We start from the raw sequence: 25,548 nt of genomic DNA, 5'->3' as shown, positions 1-25,548 counted from the left end.
GGGCCCTTAGAATTTTTCTTTTGCTATTCACTGAAGGTTACAGGCAAATAAAGCATTCTCATGTTCAGAATGTGTTTTTAATGGCTGCAGATCATGTGCTTTGCTTGCAAGACATTGGAAATTTGGATCTCTCCCAGAGTTCTGACCAGAAACTTTCCAGAATTCTTTTGCTTCTTTGTAAAATTTGGATTTTATCCCCCCAGAGGGAACAAGGAGGGAATTAAAAAAAAAAAAAATCAAATTAAAATGAAATGGCAAATGCTTTAACAGGAATGTTTTATTGTCTCTGCCTGAGTTTCTAACATAGCTTATAAAGTAAAAACACTGCTTTAGTAAAAATGGAATACTATTGGTTCCATAAAATCCTGTCCCTCCTCCTTCAAATCCACTGAAGGAAAAGTCCCTCATTCCTTGGGGTTGCTGATGACGGCCGTGGTGGAATAGGAGTAGGGACTGAGCAGAGCTGCGATGGTGTAGTAGCGGTGGCCAGAGTCATTTGCTGTGAACACCACCTAAGAGAGAAGACAGATCCATTTCTAACAGAGCCCAAAAAGCATGAATCACAGGTAGAGAGACCACTGGAAGTCCAGTGCAAAATTAATTATTTTTATTTTATTATCTCATTTTTTGAAACAGTTTAAACAAAAAGCAAAGATCCAAATATGCTGGCAGGCTAAGCCTTCGGAGCCCTGTGCAGTTTTTAGAACAAGCGTTCTTCACTCCTGACTGTATGGGTCAGGTCTCTGGTTTCGCAAATTCACACCGAGAGGAAACCCTAGAGAACCTAAAGCCTCTTGTCCATTTTGGATTCAAAAAAAGGTAGGGAGAATGTAAAAACTGGTGTCCCGTGACTGAAGACCTGCTGAGAATGGTGACTGCCAATCACACCGCAGACTTAGAGACTTAGAATTTTGGAGCTGAGAGGGAACATACTTCCCATTTAATAGAGAAGCAAACCAGACTTCTGTGTTAGTGTTTGCCCAAGTTTATACAGTGACAGGGCCTGGAGAAATATTTTTTGTCCCAAATATGGAAAAAGGAAACCTGGATTACTTAGGGACAGGAGGAAAAAAGATCTGAGTGAACCATACTGAAAACAAAAGTAACGTCAGGACCAGAGGAAGTGAGAATCACCTAAGAATCTCTCTGAAAGAGAAAGGGCACCCCTGAAGGCCACGTCCCTAGAAGCAACTAGGGAAAATTTCTTGTCTCTTATGGTGACATTGGCCTCCAGTCCCACTTGATTCTTTCTAAAAATTGTAAAAGGCATAATCTGTGATTAAAAATCCATGAAGTGAAGAGGCCTAATAGTTTGAGTTTCAGTTTCTGAATTTTTCTTGGTAAGTCTAATATGACTGCCCAAGTCATTGACCAAGGAAGAGGTGACTGGTGCTGAAGGACGGCAACTTTCTGGGGTCTTTATCAGAAGCAGCCACTGGAAAGGAGCTCATGGCCAAACCCACCACACACCGTCACTGAAGTGAGGCACTGGGACTCGCGCTTCGCTACTTGCTCTCTTGTTCCCCACGTCCTTTCAGGCTCCAGATGGGCTCATGGTCCTGCCTAAGGTCTGACATCAGTCCCTTCCCTTCCCTTCCAAGGACAGGATGTCTTTTCACTTCTGAATCTTTAGCCTCTAGCAGAGTGCTCAACATATGAAGGCTTCATTTACAAAACATTTGTTGAATGACTACTAAAAGAGTGACTAGCAGACAAGGAAGCTCATATCTAATGAACAGGAGCGACACGTCATGGGCAGAATGGTAGTGAATCTGTTCGGATGGCCCCATCAGGCTGAGACCCAGGGCAGACAAGGGTTCCATGGCAGCCAATCCAGGGCTCAAGGGTAGGAGCTGAGACTATAGACTCTGCGGTGACATCTGAACCCCACACCTGCTCTGATCAGGCTCAGTGTCTTGCTGCCTGGCTGAGGAATATCCAGAAACATGCTTATTGGTAGATGGGGTTCCCCTGGTGACTTGTGAGCCCCAGAAGTCAAACAAGCACCTATAGTTTCCCTGGTAACATTGTCTACTAAAAGAACCGTTTTATGGTAAATGAAAGTCTCGTCCATGACTAATCCAGAGAGAATGGTTCCCTTTCATGATGAGCTATTTTTGATGGAACTGATCATTAACTCTGACCAATGTGTCTGGATTCTATTTCCATGACAGCCATCTGTGTTAAATGACATAAGAAATTAAGACAAGGAGGAGGCAGGGAGATTGGGCCCATGTATAATTGTTGGAGGATCTTTACCACCTAGGCAGAGGAGCAGAGTGGGAACGAAAGGTTACAAATGTGGCTTTCCCCCCTAGCTTGGCTTCTCACAGGGAAAAAGGTTCCTGAGGCACACCGTGAGACATCCCAACACCGGGCCCTGGTGGGAAACATTCCTGCTCCTCCGCTTACTAGCCACGTGACCTTTGACAAGTTATTTAGCTTCCCTGTCCCTCACTTTCTTCATCTGTTAAATGGGGATAATAATAGGACTGACTTTGATGGGTCATTCTTGAAGATTAAATAGGTTAAATCCAGAAAACGTGTCTGGCACATGATGTGTACTTGATAGATGTTATCTGTTGTGTTTCCATTATTATTTTGAATTTATTTTCTATGTATGCATTCCCAAGAATCACTTATCCAAACCTCTGGGGGAGCCAGATATGTTAAGCTGTAGAGAAGTAAAATGGTACATCTCTTTTTGTTACATAACACACTAAATGGTGTCTGGAGGGCTTGCCTCATAATCAAACATATTAGTATTTCTTTAGCAAACAAATAAATATTCATATGAAGTGGAATGAATAGATTATAAATAGTGTCGTGTAAGTTCAGATCATGTTACTAAGTAAGTTTTCACCAAACTCAGAACAAAGCTTGCTTCTCGGAATGTTGTAGATTTCTGGTGGTAGAATGGCAAAGGGAACCTGTGCTCGTCAGAGATTTCTTATGACATGCTATGTGCAAACTGTGCATTTCCTGGGATTAAAAACAAAAACCAAACACAACTCAGGGGTCTGTTCACTCACCTCTGCATATTCATGGAATGGGGAGATGCCAAGTGCCTTCCAGTAGGACTTTGTGTCTAATTCCACTTTGTATATCCCTTCTATGAATTTCTCTTCAGTTGTAAGCCCATGGAGCTCTCCAGATTCACTGGTCTTCCTACAAGGTGCAAAAGTCTAGGTTATGTATCAAAGTTAGGCATGAAGGGAGTAATGGCATGGCAAAGTGACACCACACACACACACACACACACACACGTGTGTGTGTGTGTGTATGTGTTTGTTTATGTGTGATATATATAGGAGAGTACTTCAAAAAGTTCATGGAAGATGCAATTAAAAGATAATGCAAATCTTTCCATGAACTTTTTGAAGACCCCTCGCGTGTGTACACACATGTGCACACACACACACTTATATGTATTTTCCCCTCAACCAAATCAAGAGGGGGAAAACTGTAGTAATTGTCTGAAATTAAATGGCAAGAAATTTGTAGAAACTTTTCTAAAAAGCTCATGGTAGATTTTTTTTCTCTTATGAGAACAAAGTACGGATATAATGTTTACTTAAAAGAGTCCTGAGATTCAGAGTTGGTGGTTGCAGGAAAGTTCAACTGTCCCTGGAAGTGGCTGGAAACTGTTCTAATTCTGCAGTTTCCCAGGACAGCAGGGGCTCACTCCTCTCCCCCGTGGCATGAGGGTACCTTTCCGAAATAGCGTTATTTGTACACACACAGTGAAAAACCTAAAGCACAAAAAGAACTGGCATCTGACTCTTTTCTCTTTTATGTATTTCTTCTCTTGGGTAACTCTTTGCCAACAACAAATACTAGGCAACTTCCATTTCCATATAAGTACCAGCTCAATGGTTGAATGTTAAAAATTGTTCTCCTAAAACTAAGACAGATAAAAATGGAAGTTGTTTTTAGTGACTCTGACCATACCTCTCCCTGCTTCTTTTTTACACCTTTTTTTTTTTTTTTTTTTTTGCTCTTGGTGTAAGAAAAATGATTCACAAGGACATCTGAATATTTTTGGTGTCAGTTCTATCTCTCGCTTCGAATTTTCTCATAACCACTTTCCGTGTTGTGCTTGGCATTTTGTATAAATGTAAATTAATTAAATAAAAACTCAGTTAAAACCATACCAAAGGAAATAATTGGTGAAGAATCATAGTGGTGTTTGGGGGATTCAATTAAAACCCAACAGAAATTCTTCTCTCAGGAGACATAAATAAAAGTTTGTCTTCTGCTTGCTGTTGAAGTTTTCTTGGTTGCTCTTTCTTTTGACTAGTTTGCTTAGGTTTACTAATATGTTTTTTTGAAAAAAAAAGTCTTGCTAGTGGAGGTAGAAAAACTCCATGACAATTGTAAAGCAGCGAGTGAAGGTGAGAAGTCAATTTTGCACTTAATATTGGTTGATTACAAGATTAGTCTGTTGCTATATTTTGTCTTATGTGTCCTTCTGGTCTGTTTTTTCTTACTGAGCTCAACACCCCCAGCCTTGCACATAGTAAGTGCTCCAAAGTGTTTAACAGACAAAAGCACTGGATTCTGGATAATCCAAATAAAATACAAGCAGGTGCCTTTTCAATGCTGTCACTCAATTCCTGTCCTCTCATTAAAATAAACACTACATCTTTCCAAAAATTCTAAGACAAGGACTCTCAGTTTGGGTGTTACCTAGGGGCACCAGGGAATCCATGAAACTTCTGAAATTATGTATCTGTTTTTGTATGCATGTATGTATGTTCATTTTTCTTGGCATAGAGTCCTATAGTTTTCATCACCTTCTTAAAGTGGTCTTGACCCAAAAGGATTGCAAACCACTGCCAGGTAGAGAAGTTACTGATTCCTTTCCCCTACCATCCACCCTGAACAATGCTCAGCTTCCTGGTCACCTCCCAGCTAAGCAAAGCAAGAAGAGGACATCCTTCTCAGGGCACATTTGACCTCTGCCCATGTTTTCAATGTACTTGGAGATTCTTTAGTGGATGATGTGAGACTCCATCTAACAAGTGGAGGGGTGAACAGGAGGGTATAATCTAGTCCCAAAGCAGGGCTCTTTGGCCCCTTACCCAGAGGCGAATGGCTGCCAGGTCTCATCAGCAGCCTTTATGAACACCTTCACAGCCACGTTGACAGCAGGACTGCCTCGGACGGCATCAAGGACTTTGACCATCAGAGGACACTTAGATGCACCAGTGCCCTGGGTAGAGAGAAGACAAGTGAGAAGTCAGTGAAATTGGTCAAAGTGAAAGGATTGATTCTTTACAGTGTTAGAAATGTGGAACAAAGCAGGAAGTACATGCTGATTCCATTACCAGTAACAGAAGTGTTGACAATTAATGAGCTTCCCTACTCAGTATAACACAGACATAATTGTTTCCAAAGCAAGAATGGTTTCTGCTTCCAGACATGCTGCTATCAACCAGGGACATGTCTAATGAATTTTAAGAGACAAAATAGGCCCTCTGAGAACAGTTGCTTTGTTAAGCCTCTCCATTTGAGTGGAATTACCGAAAAGACATAATATGCCATAGGACCAAATAGTTTTTCATGAGATCATTTTAGTCAGTTTTTGCTGTAGTAATTTCCTTTAACTAGTTGTTGTAAAATAATGTTAAATTACTTCCTGACCCATTTTATAGTATTAGTTAATTTTTCTAGAGGATTCAAGAATTAGATATCTGACTAGAACATTGTTCACCAAGCATTTCCAAGATTAATCAATAAAGACATTTTTTTTTTCTGACTGGTAAGGGGATAGCACCCCTTGGCATGGTGTGGTCTGCACCACGCTCAGCTAGTGAGCACACCTGGCCATCCCTATATAGGATCTGAACCTGTGGCCTTGGCGCTACCAGCGCCACACTCTCCCAAGTGAGCCATGGGGCCAGCCCAATAAAGACATTTTGATTGGATAAAAGTCTAGAATATAATCTCATGAAGTTTGCCCCCCAGACAAATTTTATAAAGGGATACCTTTTTGAGGGTAAGATTAATTGCTTCATTAATATTGTATCTTTATTTCTATCCTCTGCCTGAGGAAATTGATGTACCAGGCATTGCAAACCCAAAGCAACAGGGGAGAGGAGAGTGCCATAGACCCAGCCCCAGTTCAGTAAGCTCTGTAGAGCTTCATTCTTCAAAGTTTGAATCAATGAAACTAAAAATAGATGCTGGGTACCCTTCTTTCCCTAGTAGCCAAAGCTGGTTGGCAAAGCTGGAAGAAGTCATTTCTGCTATCTAGAGTACATCTTAAAAACATGAAAGGGACTTCACAGAATCAAACACTCACCGCAGGGCCAGCCTCAGACACAAATACCACAAATACCAGTCCAGCCAGGCAAGGGAGGAGCAGACGGTGAGAAGCCATTCTGCCAGGAACTAGTGGCCTTCTATGATGGCTGCTCCCAGCTTAAGGCTTTTATACTCACTTCTCCCAAGCCAGGCTGCTTATCCCTGCCAATCTGACTCCAAACCTGCTGATTCTGATTATTGACTTAGTCAACAAAGGGAGAATAAGTAACCCACACAAATAAGAACCTTGTCTAGAGAGATTAGAGCATCAGAACATTAGTTGTATGCAATATTCTTAACAGGTCATTTGACCAGCTAGGTCACCACAACAAAACAAAAATAGTCTTTTCCCTGCTTGGCTGGATGCTGCAACATTCTTGGGATTTTTTTTTCCTTACCTATTTCTATGCATGTTTTTCATTTTCTGTACATTTTTTTTCTTTCATTTTAGAGGACAGATGCAAGTCATAATAATTTATTTTACATTGAATGACATGTGGCTGCACAGGTTCAAATACAGTGCAGTAGAAAACATCATTGCACTTGATATATGTCCATGAGTCAACAAGGAAAACCTTTGGCTGTACTCACATTTTAAAAAGCCCGTGTTTTAGCCAAACTAAGTCATTTGGAAGCTTTGCTTAGTTAGCAATTTCCTCTCAATTTTTTTTGTCCACGTGTATTTTGTCCAGATAAGTTTCATCTCAACCTGAAGAATAATGGCATATTTCAAAATAGCATTGATGAGACCAAAATATACAGAACCAAATCTTTTACTGTCTCCTGCATTGGGCCTGAAGGAACAAGGCTACCCAGCTGGCTTTTGTCAGAATCAAAATTTCTGGAAGAAAGTAGAGATGACTGTGAGAACTAGAAGCCATGGTTTACAACAGATTCTCTTTCCCCTGGCCAGCTTACAAATCCAGACATAATGATCATTTGATGATTCATTGATCAAGTACTAAGGTGTGTGTGTGTGTGTGCATGTGCACGTGTGCATGACGTAGTTCATGGATAAATTAGACAGGTTTTTGTCCTTAAAGACATATATGTAGAAAATATAGAAAGATAAACCTTTTGGACAAATGCATGTCAAGGGTGGGTCCAATCTGGAACTCTGAGAGCTAGGGGAGCATTCACATAGCTGACAGACTCAGGTTGGAAGAAATTAAAAAAGAAATCATGAAGGATAAGGGTTTTCAGGAAGCAGTGGAATGGACAGGAAGGCATTCCAGGAATACAGAAATGTGCAGAAGACTCGGGGAGAGTGGGTTGACCACAGGAAAGCAACAATGAGCGAATCCAGTTGGAAGCACAACTAGCAATGGCGGCTTATAGCTTCAGAGTCTGGTAACGAAGTAGCAGTGGGAGGAGCTGTGAACTTGGAGTTGGATGATCTGAGTCATCCAGTTCCTAATTCTGCCGCCCAGTTTTCTGGAAGACCTTTTGTGAGTTATTTAATATCTCAGATCTCAGATATTCAGCTTACTCATTTGTAAAATAGAAATACCTACTTTTCTACTTCAAAGGACTGTTCTAATAACTTTTAGTATTAGATGATATGAAAACATTTTGTAAACTGTAAACCACTATTCTGGTGTAAAAACATAATTGTAATATAATTTGGCTCTGCACCTATGCCTAAGGAGAAAATCCTTTCTCTTAACGTTTCTAATATATTGTCATCCAATATTCCCTTGATCCTTTCCCATTGCTCAGAACCTGGACAAAGAGCCCATTCTATGACTATGAATCCTAAGCACTTGAAAGTTCTTTCATAGGCCAAGCACATCCTCCACCCAGGCTCTTTATCATTACACTCTGTTGAAGCCCAGCGTTGTCTCTGGTAAACCTTGTGAACTGGCAACCCTGGGCTGTCACCAGCCCTTAGACACGTTCTATGTGACTGCAGAGTGTTTTTTGAAACATTTTGAAATAGTTGCTAAAATAAAAAATTGAGACGCACTGCATAAAAACTTGGATTTCTGGCTCCTCTTGAGAAATCAGAGATGGTGGCAGCACTAGGCCCACATTCACACGTGACAACACTCAGCAGAAGCTCACTCTATGACATCACGATTTCCTAGGCCTCCCACGAGGCTGTGGAACATTTCTAGTCAATATCAGGCTTGAACGTTTTTCTTTTCTTATACATATCCTGTTCCTGTCATCTGTCTTCCTGCCTAGGCTCTTGACAATTTGAATTTGTGATTGCTGGTCTTAAATGGAGAGCCATTTAAGTAGTGAATGACAGCTTATTTTCTTTTTGCCAAAAAGACATTCCCACTTCTTTGAATGATTCCAGTTCAGACATAGTTCCTGGAATTGTCACCACCCGGAACATCCTCCTCTGGCATATTCCCACTGGTTAATAGTTCTCTTCAAATATGATGCTTTGAACTGGACACATACTCCAGATAAGGTCAGTTCAACTCATAAGATGTTGAGACTATGGCCTCCCTTGGTAAGTGCACTGTATTGCAAATGTGGTACGTGAGTGCATTCGTAACTGTAGTAGCTGCGACCCTCTCTTCATCATAACACTACCCATTGTGACCTGTTGGTCACAATGATCTAAAATCACCATGTATTACTTATTATCCTGTGCTTTGATCATTTGTGAATTTTAACCTAAATATGGGAACCTATGTTTATCTCTGATGCCTTGCATATCCTTAGTTCCAAAATACCATTGCATCCTGTTGACATCACTGAGTGGCTGATTTTGTAAGTCACTCTACTGGAGCACCGTCCAAGTCTCTTGCCCTTGAATACTTCGACTTACTTACCTTCTGAACTATCATTAACGTGGAAATCATTAATAAAATTTGCATTCGAGCAAGACAAGAAAGTGGGGAGAAAGTGAGGCAATTCAGAGTGCAGGGAGAGTCCTAAATCTGATTGGAAAATCAGTGATAAGCTTTACAGAGATAAAGATTATTTTTAACATAAAAAAAGATAAAATTTTGGCAGAGGTCTGAAAGATCCAATGTAGATAGTTTGGAGTCAAAGTAAGAGAGTTCCAGGAGAAGAAGTTTGTAGTGTTTTAGGTGAAAGAAGAGCAAGGTTGAGGCAGGAAGGAAAAGACAAAAAAGAGAGAGAAAGAACGCATTCTTTGTCAAAGGAATGCTTATATGGCAATGACAGACACAAGATAAGTCCAATGTTTCTTGTCTGAGAGGCAATTTGTGGCGAGAGAGGGTCTTATGACTTAAACATGGACTGCTGAAGATAAGAGAGTCTGCCTTTCCCATGTTTATTTGAGTTTGTGAAAGGTCTTTTCAGAGAATGGTTACATGGGATCCACCAGGAGGGATGAATGAAGGTCAAGGGTCACGACATTCCTAGAGACCTGAGCAGTTGCTGTGGATACTGGGTGGTCTGGGGCAAAAGCAGGAGCAGTGAGGATCCAATGCCATCAAACGGAGAAGTGTTAGTGAAACATTCAAGCTATAAGTTTAATGTCTTTTCTGAGCCCCGTGCTGTTTTTCTGCACATCTCACCAAGGGGCTATAGCCTAGACGATCAACTGAGGTGGAAGAGACTAATTCGATGACAGCATTCCTCCTCCCACTACACGATATGCGGCGGTAAATGAACAACTCAGACTGGCTCTTGGTTTCAGATTCTTCTGCTCTCTCCTTTATAATGGACAGGCTAATCTATTACTTTTTTTTATATCATTAACTATTTCTTCTTCATTGATTTTCTGAGGGTTCATGTCAATGGCTAGCCGGTGATTTGTTCATGCTGAAATGCCCGCTGATAGTATTATCAGTGAACTGATTAGCCAGACTGCAAAGTCGATTGGGCCTCATGGTGGGGGGGAGGGGGATGACGGTATTTGGGGACCCTGGATCTTTGCAGGTTAAAGAATTTAATTTTGTCAGCTCTCCTTGAGGTGAATAAGCTCTGGGGGTTTGATTAATGGTAAGCGAATCATAAAAGACTCATTCTAAAACCTTAATGCCAATTTAATTAGTAGTCAGATGATTGCTGGGTAAGCAAGAAATTGGAGCAAAAAGACCTGGCTAATTTTTTGAGAATATATCATCAGACTGCGGGAGAGCCTACAAAAGTTTTCTTCATCACAGAGTACATTTTTCTCATGCTCAGAATGCTTGTGTCTGTCTTATCTAGCATGTCTTTCCTCCAGGGAGTGTTGAACAAACACCGAAAAAGCCTTTCCCTTTATCTCCCCTTCTTTCCTTGTCCAGATAGATAACCATTCAAGGAAAAGCAAACATTATCTAGGGTATATTAATTAGACCATATTTTATTTTTTATTAATTACAGTTATAGTTTCATAGTTGAATTTTAGGAGCTAACCTAGTTGAGAGCAGCAGTTGAGAACACCCTAGTACAGGCACTCTTGTCTTGCATGCTGCCACACCTCATGTTTGGGGTCTACATAATCAAGAGTGGCAACCTCAGCCCCACCTTGGCTCGAGAACCCACCCTGTCTCTTTCAGGGGTCTTTGATTTGCCTTATGCAGTAGTTCAGATGATTCAAAGTCAAGACACCCATTCCTTGGTCCGTGTTTATATCTGTCTCAGTAATCACACATGTGTTAAAGATTTTGTTCATAAGTTAGAGTTTTGGCTTCTAGAGTCACTCAAATCTCACCTACCCCCACTATGAGAGGAAGAGATCAGACAGAAGAGAAGGTTCAAGGCTCTTTGATCTGATTGGCAGATTTTCTTTGGGTTTCCTTGTTTTCCCCTGCAGCTCTCATGCAGCTAGTGTGGCAGAACAGGGCTGAGGTTGCATGCCACCTGGATGACATATCTGGCCATGATCTGTGAAGGATAAGCAGGAAGCAGGCTGTGGCCTGATGGACAGATGATAGGAAACGGACTACTTTCCATCCCAAACATGTCTTTGTGATGCTTTCTAGCTTAGCCTAGTTTACCAGGAGACTGCACTGGGGTTTGGGTCAATAACACCAGCTAGAATTAAAGAGGACTTATTTCATTGATCTTATCTTTGTACACACATCTCCCTTATAATCAGCTGGGCTGATTCTGTGGCTATAATCCAGGGTCCATGGTTCAAGGATCTAGATTTTTGGCTACTTCTATTATCTTTTGACCTTGGAAATAAAGAGAGATTTTTAAGGTCAAAGCAACTATGGAGCAGCTTCTGGATGTAAGCCGATGTGTTAGCCACCACCAGTTATCAAGAAGCATATGCCTTAAAGTTGCTAATAATTTAATATTAAAAATATATTTATCCACTTAGTAGGAAACATTTGATGAGATGGATAATTCACACAAAGAGGAAGTGATTTGGGGCTCATGAAAAGCTTCTATGAAGAGGTGAGATTTAAGCTTGAACATCAAGGATAGATAAAATCGACATAGGAGAAAAGAACAGCATGGGGAAGTATTTGAAGAGGACCAGGCATGGTACTTCTGGGAACAAGGAGTAGAGCAGTGTCTACTGTATGGATTATACAAATCTAATGAGATGAGCCAGAAACACAGGGTGGAGTTAGATTGCTCTCCTGAAAAGTTTGAGTTTTTCTTATAAACAAGAGCACAAACCTTTCTGGCAATTCAGGGCTCACAGAGTACTCTGCCTCATGAGGTGGGCGAGTCCACTGCTTCTAGGGTGTTCATGTAGCAGCTCACTGTCCACCGATCAGGAGTATTGGGAATAGGACTCCACAGTGGGTTTAGAGTTGGGGACGCATGACTTTCAAAGGCCCTTCCAATAATAAGTCTATACAAAGGGATTATTGAGGGTTCTGAGTGATAGAGTAACAAGGTGAAAACCAGGAAGTTTGAGCTAGGAGAAAGATGTAGGCTGGAGGAAGAAAATCTACAGGCTGAATGCCACTTAAGAAGCTAATGTAGTTGTCTGGTCAGTAGGGTCCAGCCTGTGGGTCAAGGTTACCTGCACTGCTCTTCTTCTGGGCTTATTGCAGATCCTTGAGTCTATATGCACACATACAAATGAATATTAAACGTACAACTTCTATCATGTGAAGGTCTGCATATGTTTTCTTATATTTTTTAAAGATATATTGTACTATAATTTATATGCACTAAAATTTTCCTTTTTAAGTTATATAGTTATATGAATTTTGAGAAATGTACGCAGTCATGTAACTACCACCAGAATCAAGAGTTGGAGTATTTCCATTTAAAAAGTTCCATAATACCCTTTTGTACTGAATTTCTTCCCCCAACCCCAGCCCCTGGCAACCACTGATTTGTTTCCTGTCCCTATAGTTTTGCCTGCTCCACAATGTCATATAAATGAAATTGTACAGTAAATAGCCTTGTGTGTCTGGTTTCTTTCAGTTAGCATAATTATTTTTAATATTCATTCATATTGCTGCATGTTTCATTAATTCTTTATTTTAATTTATGAGTAGAATTCAATTGAATGGATGTACCACAATTTATTTATCCATTTCCCACTTGGTGGACATTTCAGTTCTAGTTTTGATGATTATCTCATACTTTTTTAAATGTAAAAAACAATGTTTTAGAAAAGATGGAGAACATATCTGCTTGTATAGTATATATGAAATGGAACAAACTGACCAAGAACTTAGAAATTGTGATGTGAGAGACACACTATAAAATCATCATACAATGAAGAAAAGCAGAGTCATGCTAAATCACTTTAGCAGGGGCACTTAATCTGGAGTCCATGAATTGTTGGTGTCTGTGGATAGAATTCGGGAGATCTGCAATACGGGATGGAGAAAAATTACATCTTTATGTATACAAACCTCTGACTGAAATTTAGCATTTCCTTAAGTTATAAATGTAGACAACAAGCCAGAATAGTTATTAGCAGTAACTGTGACTTTGTCATCACTAGAAATCATAGATATTTTTATATCACATCTAATTGATGGGTAAATTTTGAAATATACTTTATGCTTATCACTATTTTGAAATTACAGTACTAAGATCTGCCACTAGACTTTGTAATTAATAAAGATGCATGCATATTACTATATTGCAATTTGAAAAACATTTTAATAATGGCATTTCAATGTTATTGATTTCCTTTGTAATCCTCTGTATTTAATTTTATGAACAATGAGGTTATGAACCTAGGCAAAGAGACAGAATGGTCCCTAGACCAGCAAGGCTTGGCTGTAATCTAAGGGAATCTACCAGCATGTGTAAAGAAAGAAAATGGCAGCCATCCCTGGGATTTGCTAGTAGTGGAAGAAAATAAAAAGGAAGTTTTAGTGTTGCCTGTTTTGGTTGGAGATTTGTAACCTTATGGGAAGGACTTTCCCTGGAGTAGAAAAGGGCTGCAAAGACTTCCCATGGAGATATGCTAGAAAGAGCACACATTAGTCATTCTGACCTGTGTGACAGCTGGATGTGGTATACTACTACATTAGAATTCTCATTTTTACTTTCGTGTTTGTGAGATTGGTTAGTGAGAGTTCATCTCTGAGATTTCTGATGAAATGGTGGTTCTGAGCCTCCACAGTTGACTTTGGACATTGGTCAGCACATATGAATTGGTAAATTCTCCCAGGTAATGCCCCCTAGGGAGAGGGTCAGCTGGCTCCAGCTGGAGACACTCTGACCTCAGCAAGCGCCTCTCCTCCAGTGTCAACAATAGTACCCGGGGCTGGTGTAGAGACACTGACTGTAGAAGGAAGGGACTGATGATGCAAGAAGGACAGGGTGTTGAGGAAGATGGAGGGTTCAAAATGATTCTTCAGTTTAAAACCTAAGAGGATTAGACAGGTTCTCTCTGACAGAGACATAAGTCAGTGAATGAAAATAACAGCTGAGCAAACTGAAGACTCCATTTATGAAAGGGTAGTAATTGCATATTTAAAGGCAGAGGTTAAGGAGACAGTGTGAGTTTAATTTTAGTTAGATGTCCCTGCAACAACGACGTGCCTTCCTAAGACAAGGTCTTTAGTGTCCTGCAAGAGGCCGTCCTGGACAAATGGACCACGAGAATGGGATGCTGGGGGCATTCTTAGGTCTGTCTGCTTCTTCACTTAGAGATGGAGAAGTATGACTGATTTTTCCAGTTGACAGGACCCGGAGACCTACTAAGTGAACAAAAGGGGTGGATCGACCAGTCAGACCGGTTGTTTTTCATCCCTGCTGGTGCAAACTCCTCCATCTTCTCTAACTTCTCTGCCCTTTTGTCCACCTGGGCTCACCCCTGCTTATACTACTCTTCTGCGCCTTCCTTCCACTGAGTCCCAGAAAACTTCAATCCCATCATCCGCAAACCTGCCTGTATCGATAACCAGGGCCCAAGGTGGTCTCTGTACATCTTCATCTTAATTGAAATCTGGTCTCTTCCAATAACTGCATTTCTCTCAAGCTTTCTTCAGTGGTACCACTTCCCCCATGTGACTCAGAGACCCCACCCTCATCACTCCGCCTTGGGATTCACTCGCCTTCCCTGGCTATGTCGCATGGCCAGTCGTTTCCATGTTCCTCCCCCAGGCACTCTGGATGCTTGATACCCGGGTGTCCTCTTGTCTAATTGAAAGAGCATCTGTGGAAGGAGGCAACGTGCTAAGCCGGCTAAAGGGAAAAGTGACAAAAGTCTCTTGACTCTGCCACAAAAATTTCATTTAATTCTTGCTTAATCCTCATTACAGCGTGGCACTTCTTATATCCATTTCCATCCTTTGACTTCTGTTGCAATTCCTACTTATTCTTAAGGGCTCGAGTTAGACATTTAACCTTCATTTCTTCTGTGAACGAGCCCTTGACCCTGCTTCTACTTGTCCCCACATTCAGAAGAGAGTTTGCTATTTCCTCTAGATTACTGCCCTATTTTTCATACTTCTAGACTATTTCTACTTTGACCTTGATATTAATTTGTCTTCTAAGATTATCCATCATCTATTCTTTATTGTACCTTCACCCTCTTTCTCCCTCTGTCTTCCCTTCCTCTATGCCTGAAAATCCATGTCACTCCAAGATGACACACCTCTCCAATCTTTCTACAAGCTTTGGCTGTGAGTGCACCTGTCTCGTTTCCGTCACCGCTAAGGACTAGTCGAGCTTGTCACTTCTTTCTCTCCATGCATAGCAGTCACGGCAGTCTAGTTTTCCTGCCCTTTCTTCCTACAGGACCTTTTTTTGCTTCAAGGGTGTTGGTATTCTTGTCACCACCAATTCCAAAAGTATCCTGTCAGTCTTCCAGCTTGATCACTTACTCCCAGAGCTGCTCTATCACTTCTGTGTAGGAACAGCCAACTCTGTTCCTCTGGCCCTGCCTCGCCCTCTGAATTTTCCTACTCTCTTTCCATCTCAACAGTGCCTCAAGCTCAAGATGGGTAGATCTGAACTCTGTATTTCCCTGTACCCTTAAACCTTCTCCCCTTGCCTGATCACTCTTTCTCTAAGTGGAATCCCTGTTCTCCTGTTCAGTCAGGGCTAGAACCTCAGGAATTATGTTTGAATTCTCCCTCTCTAGCACCAGACTTTAAAAAGTAATTTTAATTCTATTTACAAAACTTTCCCCCTGTTTCTTAATTTCCATTTCCACAGCTGCCAACTGAGTTTGAACCTTTGTTGCTAATCATATGGCTTTTGCAATTATGTCCTAGCTGATCTCCTACTGCTAATCTATTACGTCCTAGCTGATCTCCTACTGCTAATCTATAATTTTTTCTATAAGCTACTGCCAAATTAATCTTCTTAATGCATACCTCTGATTACATCACATCTCTCTTCAAAAGCTTTTTCTCACTCCCCATGGCCAGCCAAATAAAGTCTAATGTCCTTTGCCTGACATTCACAGATGGTCATGATTTAGTTCTGCTCCGTCCTCGTTTATTGCCATGGTCCTTCAAACACTAGCTGAACCCTGGACAGATCCTGTGACCAGCCGCTCCCATGCCCTTACCCCTCCACATTCATTTTCCCTTACACTGCTCATGCCTGAAGCAGCATATGTCAGCCAAGTATTGATGAAGACAGTGGTCCTAGAGAGAAAAGGCCAGGTGGCAGACAGTTATAGAGGTAAAAATAAGAGATTCTGGTGATATCAGGAATGGAAGGTGAATAAAACAGAAGATTCAAGGATGACTTGAGTATTTTGTTTAGCGCGGGAGGATGTTTAGATGGTAAAGTTGTTAACTTATATAGTTAGAAATAGGAAAGAAAATGATTCTAGTTTGTATATGTTGAGGTTGAGGGGTTGATATGTCTAGACGGAAGCTGGAAATGGTAGCCTGGAGGATGGAACTTGGAAGAAACCAGGCTGGAGATGGAGATTCAAGGTCATGAGCATGCAAGTTGGATTTCAGAATTTGGAGGTCACCATTTGACTTTAACAGTAAGTCCAAGCATACAACTCTGGGGTAAATCAACATTTATTTAGCCAGTGATAAAAGCAAGAGAAACCTGAAATAGAGGTGTCCCTGGGCAGAAGGCAACTCTCTCCTGTGAAGTGCTCTGCTCTTAAACATTGATGTTATTCAACCAGAGTCATTTCTGTTCACAATTTCCTTTCCTTGGAGCATCAGTGCCTTAACAGTAGGGGTGATGCCTTCTGAATTAGTGCAGGGCACAGCACACAGGAAACACCCAACAACTGCTTACTGGATGATTCAGTAGATGAATGGCGTCACCTTCAGTTGCAGCTGGTTTGTGCTTTCTCTCTCAGTGAACCAACATTTCCCCTACCCTCTACGTCTCTAGATCCCAGCTCAACAATCTGACTGTCGTTGTCCTGTGCTCTCCATTGAACACACCAGACTGAGGCAGATTGACTCTGAGCCCCAGAACTTCTTGTTCCACCCCCTGACAGTGCCCTTGTTTTCCTGTCCCCTTGCGTGTGCCCACCTCACATTGTCACCTAAGTCATTCTCCATGTGCTTCTGTATTTGCTGGGAGGATTCATTTCTTCATCTTTGATTCCAGACTCAAATTTAAAGCTCTTTTATTATAGTTCAGCAGGATGGGAAGAAGCCTTTTCCCCTGACATTTAATTGTCTCTAAAACATGCGGTCTAGAAGACATACATACCTTACTTACTTAGCCCAGAGCAGATTTAGAAATTGAAACAAACTTCTTTATTCTGAGTTTTCAGATGGATCTTTTGTGTCTTTGGGGTCAGATGAGCAATTTCTCTTTCCTAACCGTACATTCTACATCAGCGATCTCCAAGTGTGGGCTCCAGACCAAGAGTATCGGCATTCCTTGGGAACATTAGAAATTAAATTCGAGGGCTCTACTCCGGACACACTGAATCTGAAACTCTGTGGGTGAGACCCAGCAATATGTGTTTTAACAAGACCTCCAAGTGATTCTGATGCTAAAGTTTGAAAACCATTGTCTTTGATGCAACTAATGCTTGGGACTGAGTTTGATCCATGGAATCCAGAGTCTGGTTTCTTTAAAAGCTTTGCCACCTCCTAGCTAGGTAACCCTGCCCTAGTCAATTACCCTGTCTGGACCTTAGTTTTTTCCTCTAGAAGATAAAATTTTTGAGTCAGTTGATCTCAAATTGTAGTCGTATTATTCTGTGATTCTTGAACACCTGTAAAGATGACAATGGCAAATTCCCATGGTGTTAGTTAACAAAGCAGAGCTTCAGGGCTGGCTAGGCACATTAAAAGGGCTAAGCTGACTGGTGATCAAGTTCATGGCTACCTTTGGTTCCCTCCAACCTTGCTTAGAAACAAATCCATCTGGCCAGGTGTCTATGAGGCAAATAGGAACCTTCTTGCCTCCATTAATTAGGTGCTAAATTTCTGTGTTGAGAAAGGCAAAGCAAATGAACTATGACATGCGGGTTCTATTGAATCAGGGTCTTTTAAATCTACATGGAAAGAACTATTTGCAGATATTAGTAGCTTTGGAACACTGGTGCACAAACAATTCTCAACCCAGATTTCAAGAGGCAATAGAATTACCCAGGTAGTGGCTTATAGCTGGTGAGTTTTAGTTACTTATGAATTCAGTAGAGGAGCTGATTCATTGTGTTCTCAATCTGAAGAATATAAACTACCAGGTCACTCTGAAAATGAGTGCTGATTCTTCCAGAGAAGTAAACCATGTCATTAGCTGCTTGTGTAGTCAATACAATTCCCTTGGAACACAATTCAGCCTCTATTCTTATAATGCATATTCATGCCAGTACTACAATTCTTCAGTTGGGACAAATGTTTGCATAAGAAAACAAAATTACTTTGTCCATAGCTTTATTTGAGTCACATATAACCCTGCTTGGCCTTCTCCCCACTGCTTAGTTCAGAGAACTGCTCCAAAGTCATCACAAAGATCAGTGCTGTTTGCTGGCTGATTCAGATTAGCAGTTTTCTTAGCAGCACTGTTGCCATCAGCCCACAGCATTTGCAATCTCTTTTCCCCATTCTTGTGGGTGCTGTGGGACTGAAGCCAGCTCCTGAAACGGGTAAGCTGCCCTATCTTTCATCGTGCCCATTCCCAGGAGTCCTTCACTGCCTTAGCCTCCATTTGGAGACGTCAGGAGCATTAGACACAGCATCTGTACTTGGAGCTTCCATATGCTGACTCATTGCCCATTTTTAAGAAGTTTACATACGTGACTAAGTGCAACATGTCTGCGCACATTTGATTTTTGAAATATCTTTGTTAGCAGGGTCAAATGAAGGAATATTGATTTGAAAAGCTCAGCTGGGACACCTGTGTAAAGGGGGTAGTTGGAATTTTTGGTGCCACCACTTTTTAAAGACTTCCCACTTTCTTATACAAGGGCTATACCCAAATCTCTCCACACCCACCCTGGCTGTACGTGAGGGCTGCTTGGCAAAGAATAGTATTTCACTTGAGAGGCAAGATGGTGTAGTGGAAAATGCATGGACTTTGGATTTTCAGGAAATCTTGGTTTGAGTCTGAGTTTAGCATGTCCTAGCTGTGTTACCTGGTTTTTCTTACACAATCTATGAGAATTAGTGTCTTTATCTGTTAAACAGTGATAACAGTGATAACTGTTAAGGAGGATGGAACGCAATCATGGATAAGAAGCACAGAGCAGTTTATGGCCCATAGTAATTCATAAATGTTGGTCCAGTGATGTAGAGGTGGATGAGGAGGCCGGCAGACCTGTCTTCATTTTCATTGAAGCAATTTAATGTTTGGCTCTGTTTGTGGTGGATACTCTACAGAGAAAGTTGCGAGCCCATGAATGTCTGCTTCCAGGTCCCATATTTATTAGTTAAGTTGGTAGTTGCCTCCTGGATTACGAAGCAGGTAGAGCTGTAAGGAATTCTTGTGGCATTCAGATGATGCCTCCATTTATTTCATCACTACGCCTGATGGCTATCACACCAGATAGTTTTTGAAAATAAAAGTAGTAAATTAGGTCAAGGAGGGAAAGAAGTTTCATTGTGTCTGTTAATGCTGTGAAATATGATGGAGCTTGGTTCTCACTCTTCCTAGCCATGCAAGCGTGGGACTCTGAATAACCTGCATTGGGAAGGGAGGGCAATCTCGGAGCTGGGCCTTGATGTTTATTGAAATAGAACTGTTTAAATCATACTTCTAGACTGTGTATGTTTGCAATGTCCAGCAAATTGTTCAAAGGTGACAGTTGCATCAGGAGCATTTGAACTTTGCCTTAAGCTTTGAGCCTCCAGAAGCTCTTTTTTGGCAGACTCAATGACTGTGTGTTCATAAATGGGGACCTGTGCTCCAGGTGGCAGCTAGCAGCATGCAGCCTGGCTGGGAAGGTGGAGGAGGGCAGCATCTGGTATGTGGATAGGTGGTTCCAACCTTTTTTAAATATGGCATAGAAATGCTTTTTTTTAATGTCAAAAAATGCCTGTGACCTGAACTTCTAATATCTACCCACTTAAAAATAAATCTATGACAAAAAGTTAATAAAAAGTCAGCAGTGCCTTGAAATGATTTTGTATTTCATAAATCAAATGCACGTGTGTGTTTAAAAAATAGTAACCTATTTCTGGATGAACGTCAGGTCACCTTAAACGCTTGGGCTAAGGATTGGCAAGCCCTTTGCTATACCTATGTATCCGCTCAGACTTGGAGGCCCAGAGACGCTGAACGAGAGTACTGTGTTCCTAGGTCCTGAAGGGGGAGCTCTCGAGTTTTCCTGCCAATGCCTACATTCAAGAGCGCATGCTCTGAGGAGAGAGTTCAACCCGTGAGTCTGAGTCCCTGCCTATTTTGAGGGTGAAGTGCAAAGGTCTTGGCTGCAAGAGAAGTTTCTAGCAGAACTGTGTCCTTGAGCAACTGAAACCTGTTGGGAGAGAGTGTCAGGAACCAGGTTTACATGCTTGAAACCAGAGGCGTGCAATAAAGGGCTTGGTTGGCGGTTCAGAACGAAATTGCCCAACACACTTTGCAAATGAAGAGAGGTCAATGTTGAGTTGCTGCACTGCAGAAGACTTTGTGGAAGAGAGTTTTGAGTGGGGCCTAGGGTAATCTATAAGATTCAAAGACCAGAAATGAGGAAGAGAAAAGGAAGGAGGGGAGTTGTACTACTGAAATTTTCATGCCTCTTTGATTATCTAGAGCCTGTTTTCACATTTCCACTTTCCCTCCTCTCCCTCTTCCCTTTCCTCCTTCTCTCTCTCATCTCCCACTTGTCCATCCTGCTGGCTCGTCGTCGTCTCTCTTTTGTGGCTTGCTAGTACCTCTAGCAGAACATGGGGTGAAGCATGGAGCAGGTAGCTTTCCCACAAACGAGTATATTGGGTCAGATGTGATGTGTTCCTGCATTAGCTGGGAGAGCAGATTAGGGTGGGATCCTGGACCCTCTGGACCATCCAGGGCCTAAAGTCCATAGGCTCACTGCTCAGTTTTTAGGACCCCAGGCACAACTGTTCTGGAAACCCACTCTGGCTCTGTCCTGCTAGATACACTCTGGTTTTGTCCTGCAGTTATTGCACCAGGTGCTTCCTGAGCAGTGTTTAAAGCCAACTCAGAGATTAAGATGCAGACCTCTGAGGCAGCCAGCTGTGTTCCGACCTGGGCTCATGGGAGGGGGCTGCTCTGTGCCTCCTGCCTTTGCCCAACCTCCTCCAGCCTGGATGGGGGCCTTCTTACTTCCCCTAGGGCTGTATGCCCAGGCCCACGACTGGCTGAAAAGGAATGGGCTTGGGAGCTGGGAGCTAGCAGGGAACAAGAAGCATTCTTGGGGCCCTGGTACACCATGTTCGGTTGGATTCTTGGCTGAGATTTGACATTTGCAGCCGTCAATTTTACTCCGCTTGTTCTTTCAGTCTATGGCTCGGACTTTCTGAGAAAGCAGTATTAGAAAAATGGCACAAATGAGGTTGGGGGATTATCTGGGGATTTCAACAATGGTTGATTCCCTTTAAGAAGGATAATCTGGACTTGAATGTAAAAGGGTTGCGATTTCAAGTCTTATGCAGGCTGCAGGGGCCAAACTGGCCCCCCCAGTGAGTTCAGGCCAGTGAATTCAGGGGAAATGATGTACACACAGAAAGAGATGTATTTCTCCATTAGAATTCAGGAAAATTGGTCGTCTCATTATGGCTTCCTCTTAGCTCAAGAGCTGGAGCTGCTGGATCCCAGGGAATCTGGGGTGAGAGGCTCTCAGAAAACACTCCTCAATAAAAGACAGAACAGACTCTTCATTCAGCACCATCTTGCTGGGCTGTCATTGTGGCCGTGACCTTTTTCTGGATGTTTGTATCTCTGTTTACCTCTGGGATTTCTCTCATTCATTAGCAGAATTCATTGTATTCTGTTCTTGCAGAGAAAATCTCATCAGGCAGCTACATCCTGTCAAGTTGTTCCCAGTATTTTTGTGCCTCCCCCATCCCAAGTGGAAGACAAGCTGAGGTCTCAAAGAAGTGGATAAGGGTAGTGTGGTGTAGAGGAAAGAATGAGCTGTGGGTCAGACAGACCTGCATTCGGATCCTGCTTTCACCACCATCTCAGTGTGTGGACAAGATCCAGACTTTCAGAGTTTCCATCTTTCTGTTTCTGGTTTCCCAGAGTTTCTGGTTCCTCTTTCGCATCACTGAAGTTTGGTAGGGATTGAAGGAAACAAGGTCTGGAGAGCACTGGTTTAACAAAGAACCTGCTTTTCGTCTATTTTTCCCTTTTTTCACTTGAATGGCTTCTCATAAAACCTCTTTTCAATGTATTGCCTTCTTTCAGTGGGGTCTTGTTTCTTAGCTGCAGAATTACAGAAATCTAGAATGTCTGGCCTGAAAGGCACCTTAGCAATCACCAAATACAACCCCTCCTCCCCTTACTTATGCATTATAAACTGAGGTTCAGAGGAGTGCAGCAGCTTGCCTAGAGTAATAACCAGCAGGCATTTACTGAGGGCTTGCTATGTGCTGGGCACCACACATTTAATCGTTGCAGCAACCTTGTGAAGTGGTTACTCTTCTTACCTGCATTTTATAAATGAAAAGTAACCTACACTGTTCCACTCCAGTCTGCACAGATCTCCAGTGAGGAAACCAGCGTTGTGACTCGAATATGCTCTCCAAGCTCATCCTCTCTCTGCTCAAGGATGCCTTTCTCACTCCATGAATGGGGCAGTCCACCTCAAGGTCATTACACTTTCTCTGAGGTCAAGAAATGTTCTTAACTAAATCCGTGAGAACATTGTCTGCAGAGAAACGTCTAGAATTTTTTTCTTTAGAAAAATGTATAGACTTTATTTTTCTAGAGCAGTTTTAGGTTTACAGAAAATTGAGCAGCGTACAGAGATAAGTAAAGCTAGGAGGAAACTAAGTGTGGAAAGCACTGGTTTAACAAAGAACCAGCTGTTTGCCCTTTCCTTCTTTCACTTGAATGTCTTCTCCTAAAACCTCTTCTTCAATGTGCTTCTTTCAGCCAGGCCTTGTTCTTTATCTCGTGTACACCATTTGTCCCCTTTATCCCATATATCCCCTCAAACCCCCTACCCCACAGCTTCCCTGTTATTAATATCTTGCATTAGTGGGGTTCACTTGCTGTAATTGATGAGCCAACATTGTTACGTTATTATTAACTGGAGTCCATAGTTTACAGTATGATTCACTTGGTGTTGTATGGGCTTTTGACAAATGTGTAATGACATCTATCCACTATTATAGTATTATATAGAATAGTTCCACTGCTCTAAAAATCCTCTGTGCTCTGCCTCTTCATCTTTCACTCCTAACCTCGCCTGAACCCCTGGCAACTACTGAGTTTTTTTTTTTACTGTCTCCATAGTTTTGCCTTTTCCAGAATGTCATGTAGTTGGAATTATACAGTATGTAGCCTTTTCAGATTGGCTTCTTTCACTTGGTAATATTTAGAGTTCCCCCATGTCTTTTCGTGGCTTGATAGCTCATTTCCTGTCATCACTGAATAGTATTCCATTGTATCAACTCACCACAGTTTGTTCACCTTTTGAAGGACATCTTGGTTGCTTCCAAGTTTTGACATCAACTATGCCAAATTATAAATAAAGCTGCTATTAATATTCCCATGCAGGTTTTTGTGTGGTAGAAATGCTTTCTGATTTGCAGTTAGAATGACTGGCTCAGCTTTAAGAGTAACCTCAACTTCTACAATTACACTTATTTCAGTCTGGTTTGCCTCATCTACTGCACACAGGGGTTTCTTGATTCCCCAAGCACATCCTCCCTCATTTAAAGAAAAACAATCTATATCACATAACAATTGGCAGAACTCTGGGGCTCGGGAACTTCTCAGGGTCCAAGTCCATGCAGTGTCCTCATGGACCCCCCAGACTTGATGAGACTTAGGGGAGCTCATCACTCTCAGAAATCAGCAACCACGGAGACTTAACCCAGAGAAAGATCTCACAGGGAGGATTCTGGAACATTGCAGGCCATTATGGCACTTTGGTCAGAGGCAAGCTTCTTAGTGATTTTCAATCCCATTGTTAGTTCTGCTAAAACTGGGTCAGGAAGGGACAGTTTCTCAACAGCTAATGCTTTCCAGGGCACAACCCAGGTTTAGGAGAGTTACTGAGAACTGTTAGGAAAGACTTTTTATTTGGGTGGGTGAATGGAGGCAGGGACAAGGGCACCTCATCCACATGTAGACCTGGAGGGAAATACCCGAGTGTCACTCTTTGCCCCTCACTATTTAGGCAATGGGGCTTGTTCACCTTTGCTGCTGACTCAGTCCTGCCCCTTTCTTTTACATGAGGGCAGAGGCTGGTAAGATTCTCATTTTCTATTTGCTCCTCTTTTTACACAGCCATTTCTTCTCCTCTCACCTGAGATTTAACTTCTATTTGCCTTCATGAAAAAGAACTCTGCTAGAAAGAACTCCCCTTGGGTAGCTGTATTAGCGATGGCAATACATTTTGTTCCAAGCCATTAGATTTTTCCTTTTATTGTTATTTTCCATTCTTTTCAATAATCTTAGTTAACTTCAAATGAAAATAAAAGTATAGTATTGAGGCCATTTGGGAATGATTTTCTCAGGTGATCAAATCAAAACGTCCCTTTCTTTAGTTGCTAATGTTGGAAATAAAAGAAATTGAAGTGAGTGAAGTCAGAAATAAAATGAGGCAGACACTTTTTTCCTAGTGTCACAGATGAAAGAGCCCTGGTGACCCATAGTCTAACAATCCGTGTGTGCAAATGCACTCGTATAGGTGCCTGCATTTATAAACCTACATGTCTAGGTGCACTTTAATCCTTGGAAACACCTACATAAAGCAACCCAGTCAGAGAAGGGGTAGCAGGTGGGTACAAGGGTTGTGGTGGGCAGAGGGGTGTCCAAATGCAGGGGCAGCACTCAGAGCAGCTGGATGGTGTTTCCTGGGGTAGAGGCAGAGCTGTAAACCTGACAGACCTACCTGGAGAGGGTACAGCTCTAGGTCGGAGACAAGCGCAGGTGCAGGTATTGGGGAAATGCCTCATTGCCAGGCCTTGTTCTTCTCTGCCTCAATAAGGCCGTCAGAGTAATTTGTGTGCAAGAGTATTTAACGTCAGAGCTAAAGCCGAGACTGAGGTCCCCAACCAGGAAGGATGATTAACAAAATTCATGCATAAAGGTCCTGTGTACTTTTTATTGTGAAGGATAATTAGGCACAAACTCAAGGACCAATTGGATGCCTTAATTATAATTCATGAATATTATTTAAAATAATGACTGAGATTAGGGTTTATCTTTGAAATAGATGGCAGTGAAATTATCACCTGTGCTTACTGTAGAAATTTAGTTACATTCTCTGCATTGATAATGACAGCATCTAACACGCAGTTAGATAAAAATTACTCATCAAGTGCAGTATCTATTAACAGGTATCAGCACTGCTGCAGTAAATACTGCAGA

The 25,548-nt window shown here is 41.8% G+C and overlaps 1 protein-coding gene across 1 annotated transcript; it reads right to left on the bottom strand.

Moving 5' to 3' along the window:
* Positions 1-404: 404 nt before the first annotated feature.
* On the bottom strand, positions 405-6,385 carry TTR (transthyretin). The gene is made up of 4 exons (XM_063077448.1): positions 6,308-6,385; positions 5,085-5,215; positions 3,033-3,168; positions 405-512 (listed from the first exon to the last, which is right to left on the bottom strand). Exons 1-4 carry the CDS (start codon positions 6,383-6,385, stop codon positions 405-407), a joined length of 453 nt encoding a protein of 150 aa, XP_062933518.1.
* Positions 6,386-25,548: the final 19,163 nt, after the last annotated feature.

This window comes from Cynocephalus volans, chromosome 13 (assembly GCF_027409185.1).
Source record: "Cynocephalus volans isolate mCynVol1 chromosome 13, mCynVol1.pri, whole genome shotgun sequence".
NCBI lineage: Eukaryota > Metazoa > Chordata > Mammalia > Dermoptera > Cynocephalidae > Cynocephalus > Cynocephalus volans.
Note: the sequence above shows the minus strand (reverse complement) of the source record. Positions and strands in the feature narration are given on the sequence as shown.

Coding starts and splice junctions, on each gene's coding strand:
- TTR (XM_063077448.1), bottom strand. CDS start 6,385: ATGGCTTCTCACCGTCTGCTCCTCCCTTGCCTGGCTGGACTGGTATTT. Junction 5,216..6,307: donor TGTCTGAGGCTGGCCCTGCG/GTGAGTGTTTGA, acceptor CTCTCTACCCAG/GGCACTGGTGCATCTAAGTG. Junction 513..3,032: donor CATTCCATGAATATGCAGAG/GTGAGTGAACAG, acceptor CTTCTCTCTTAG/GTGGTGTTCACAGCAAATGA.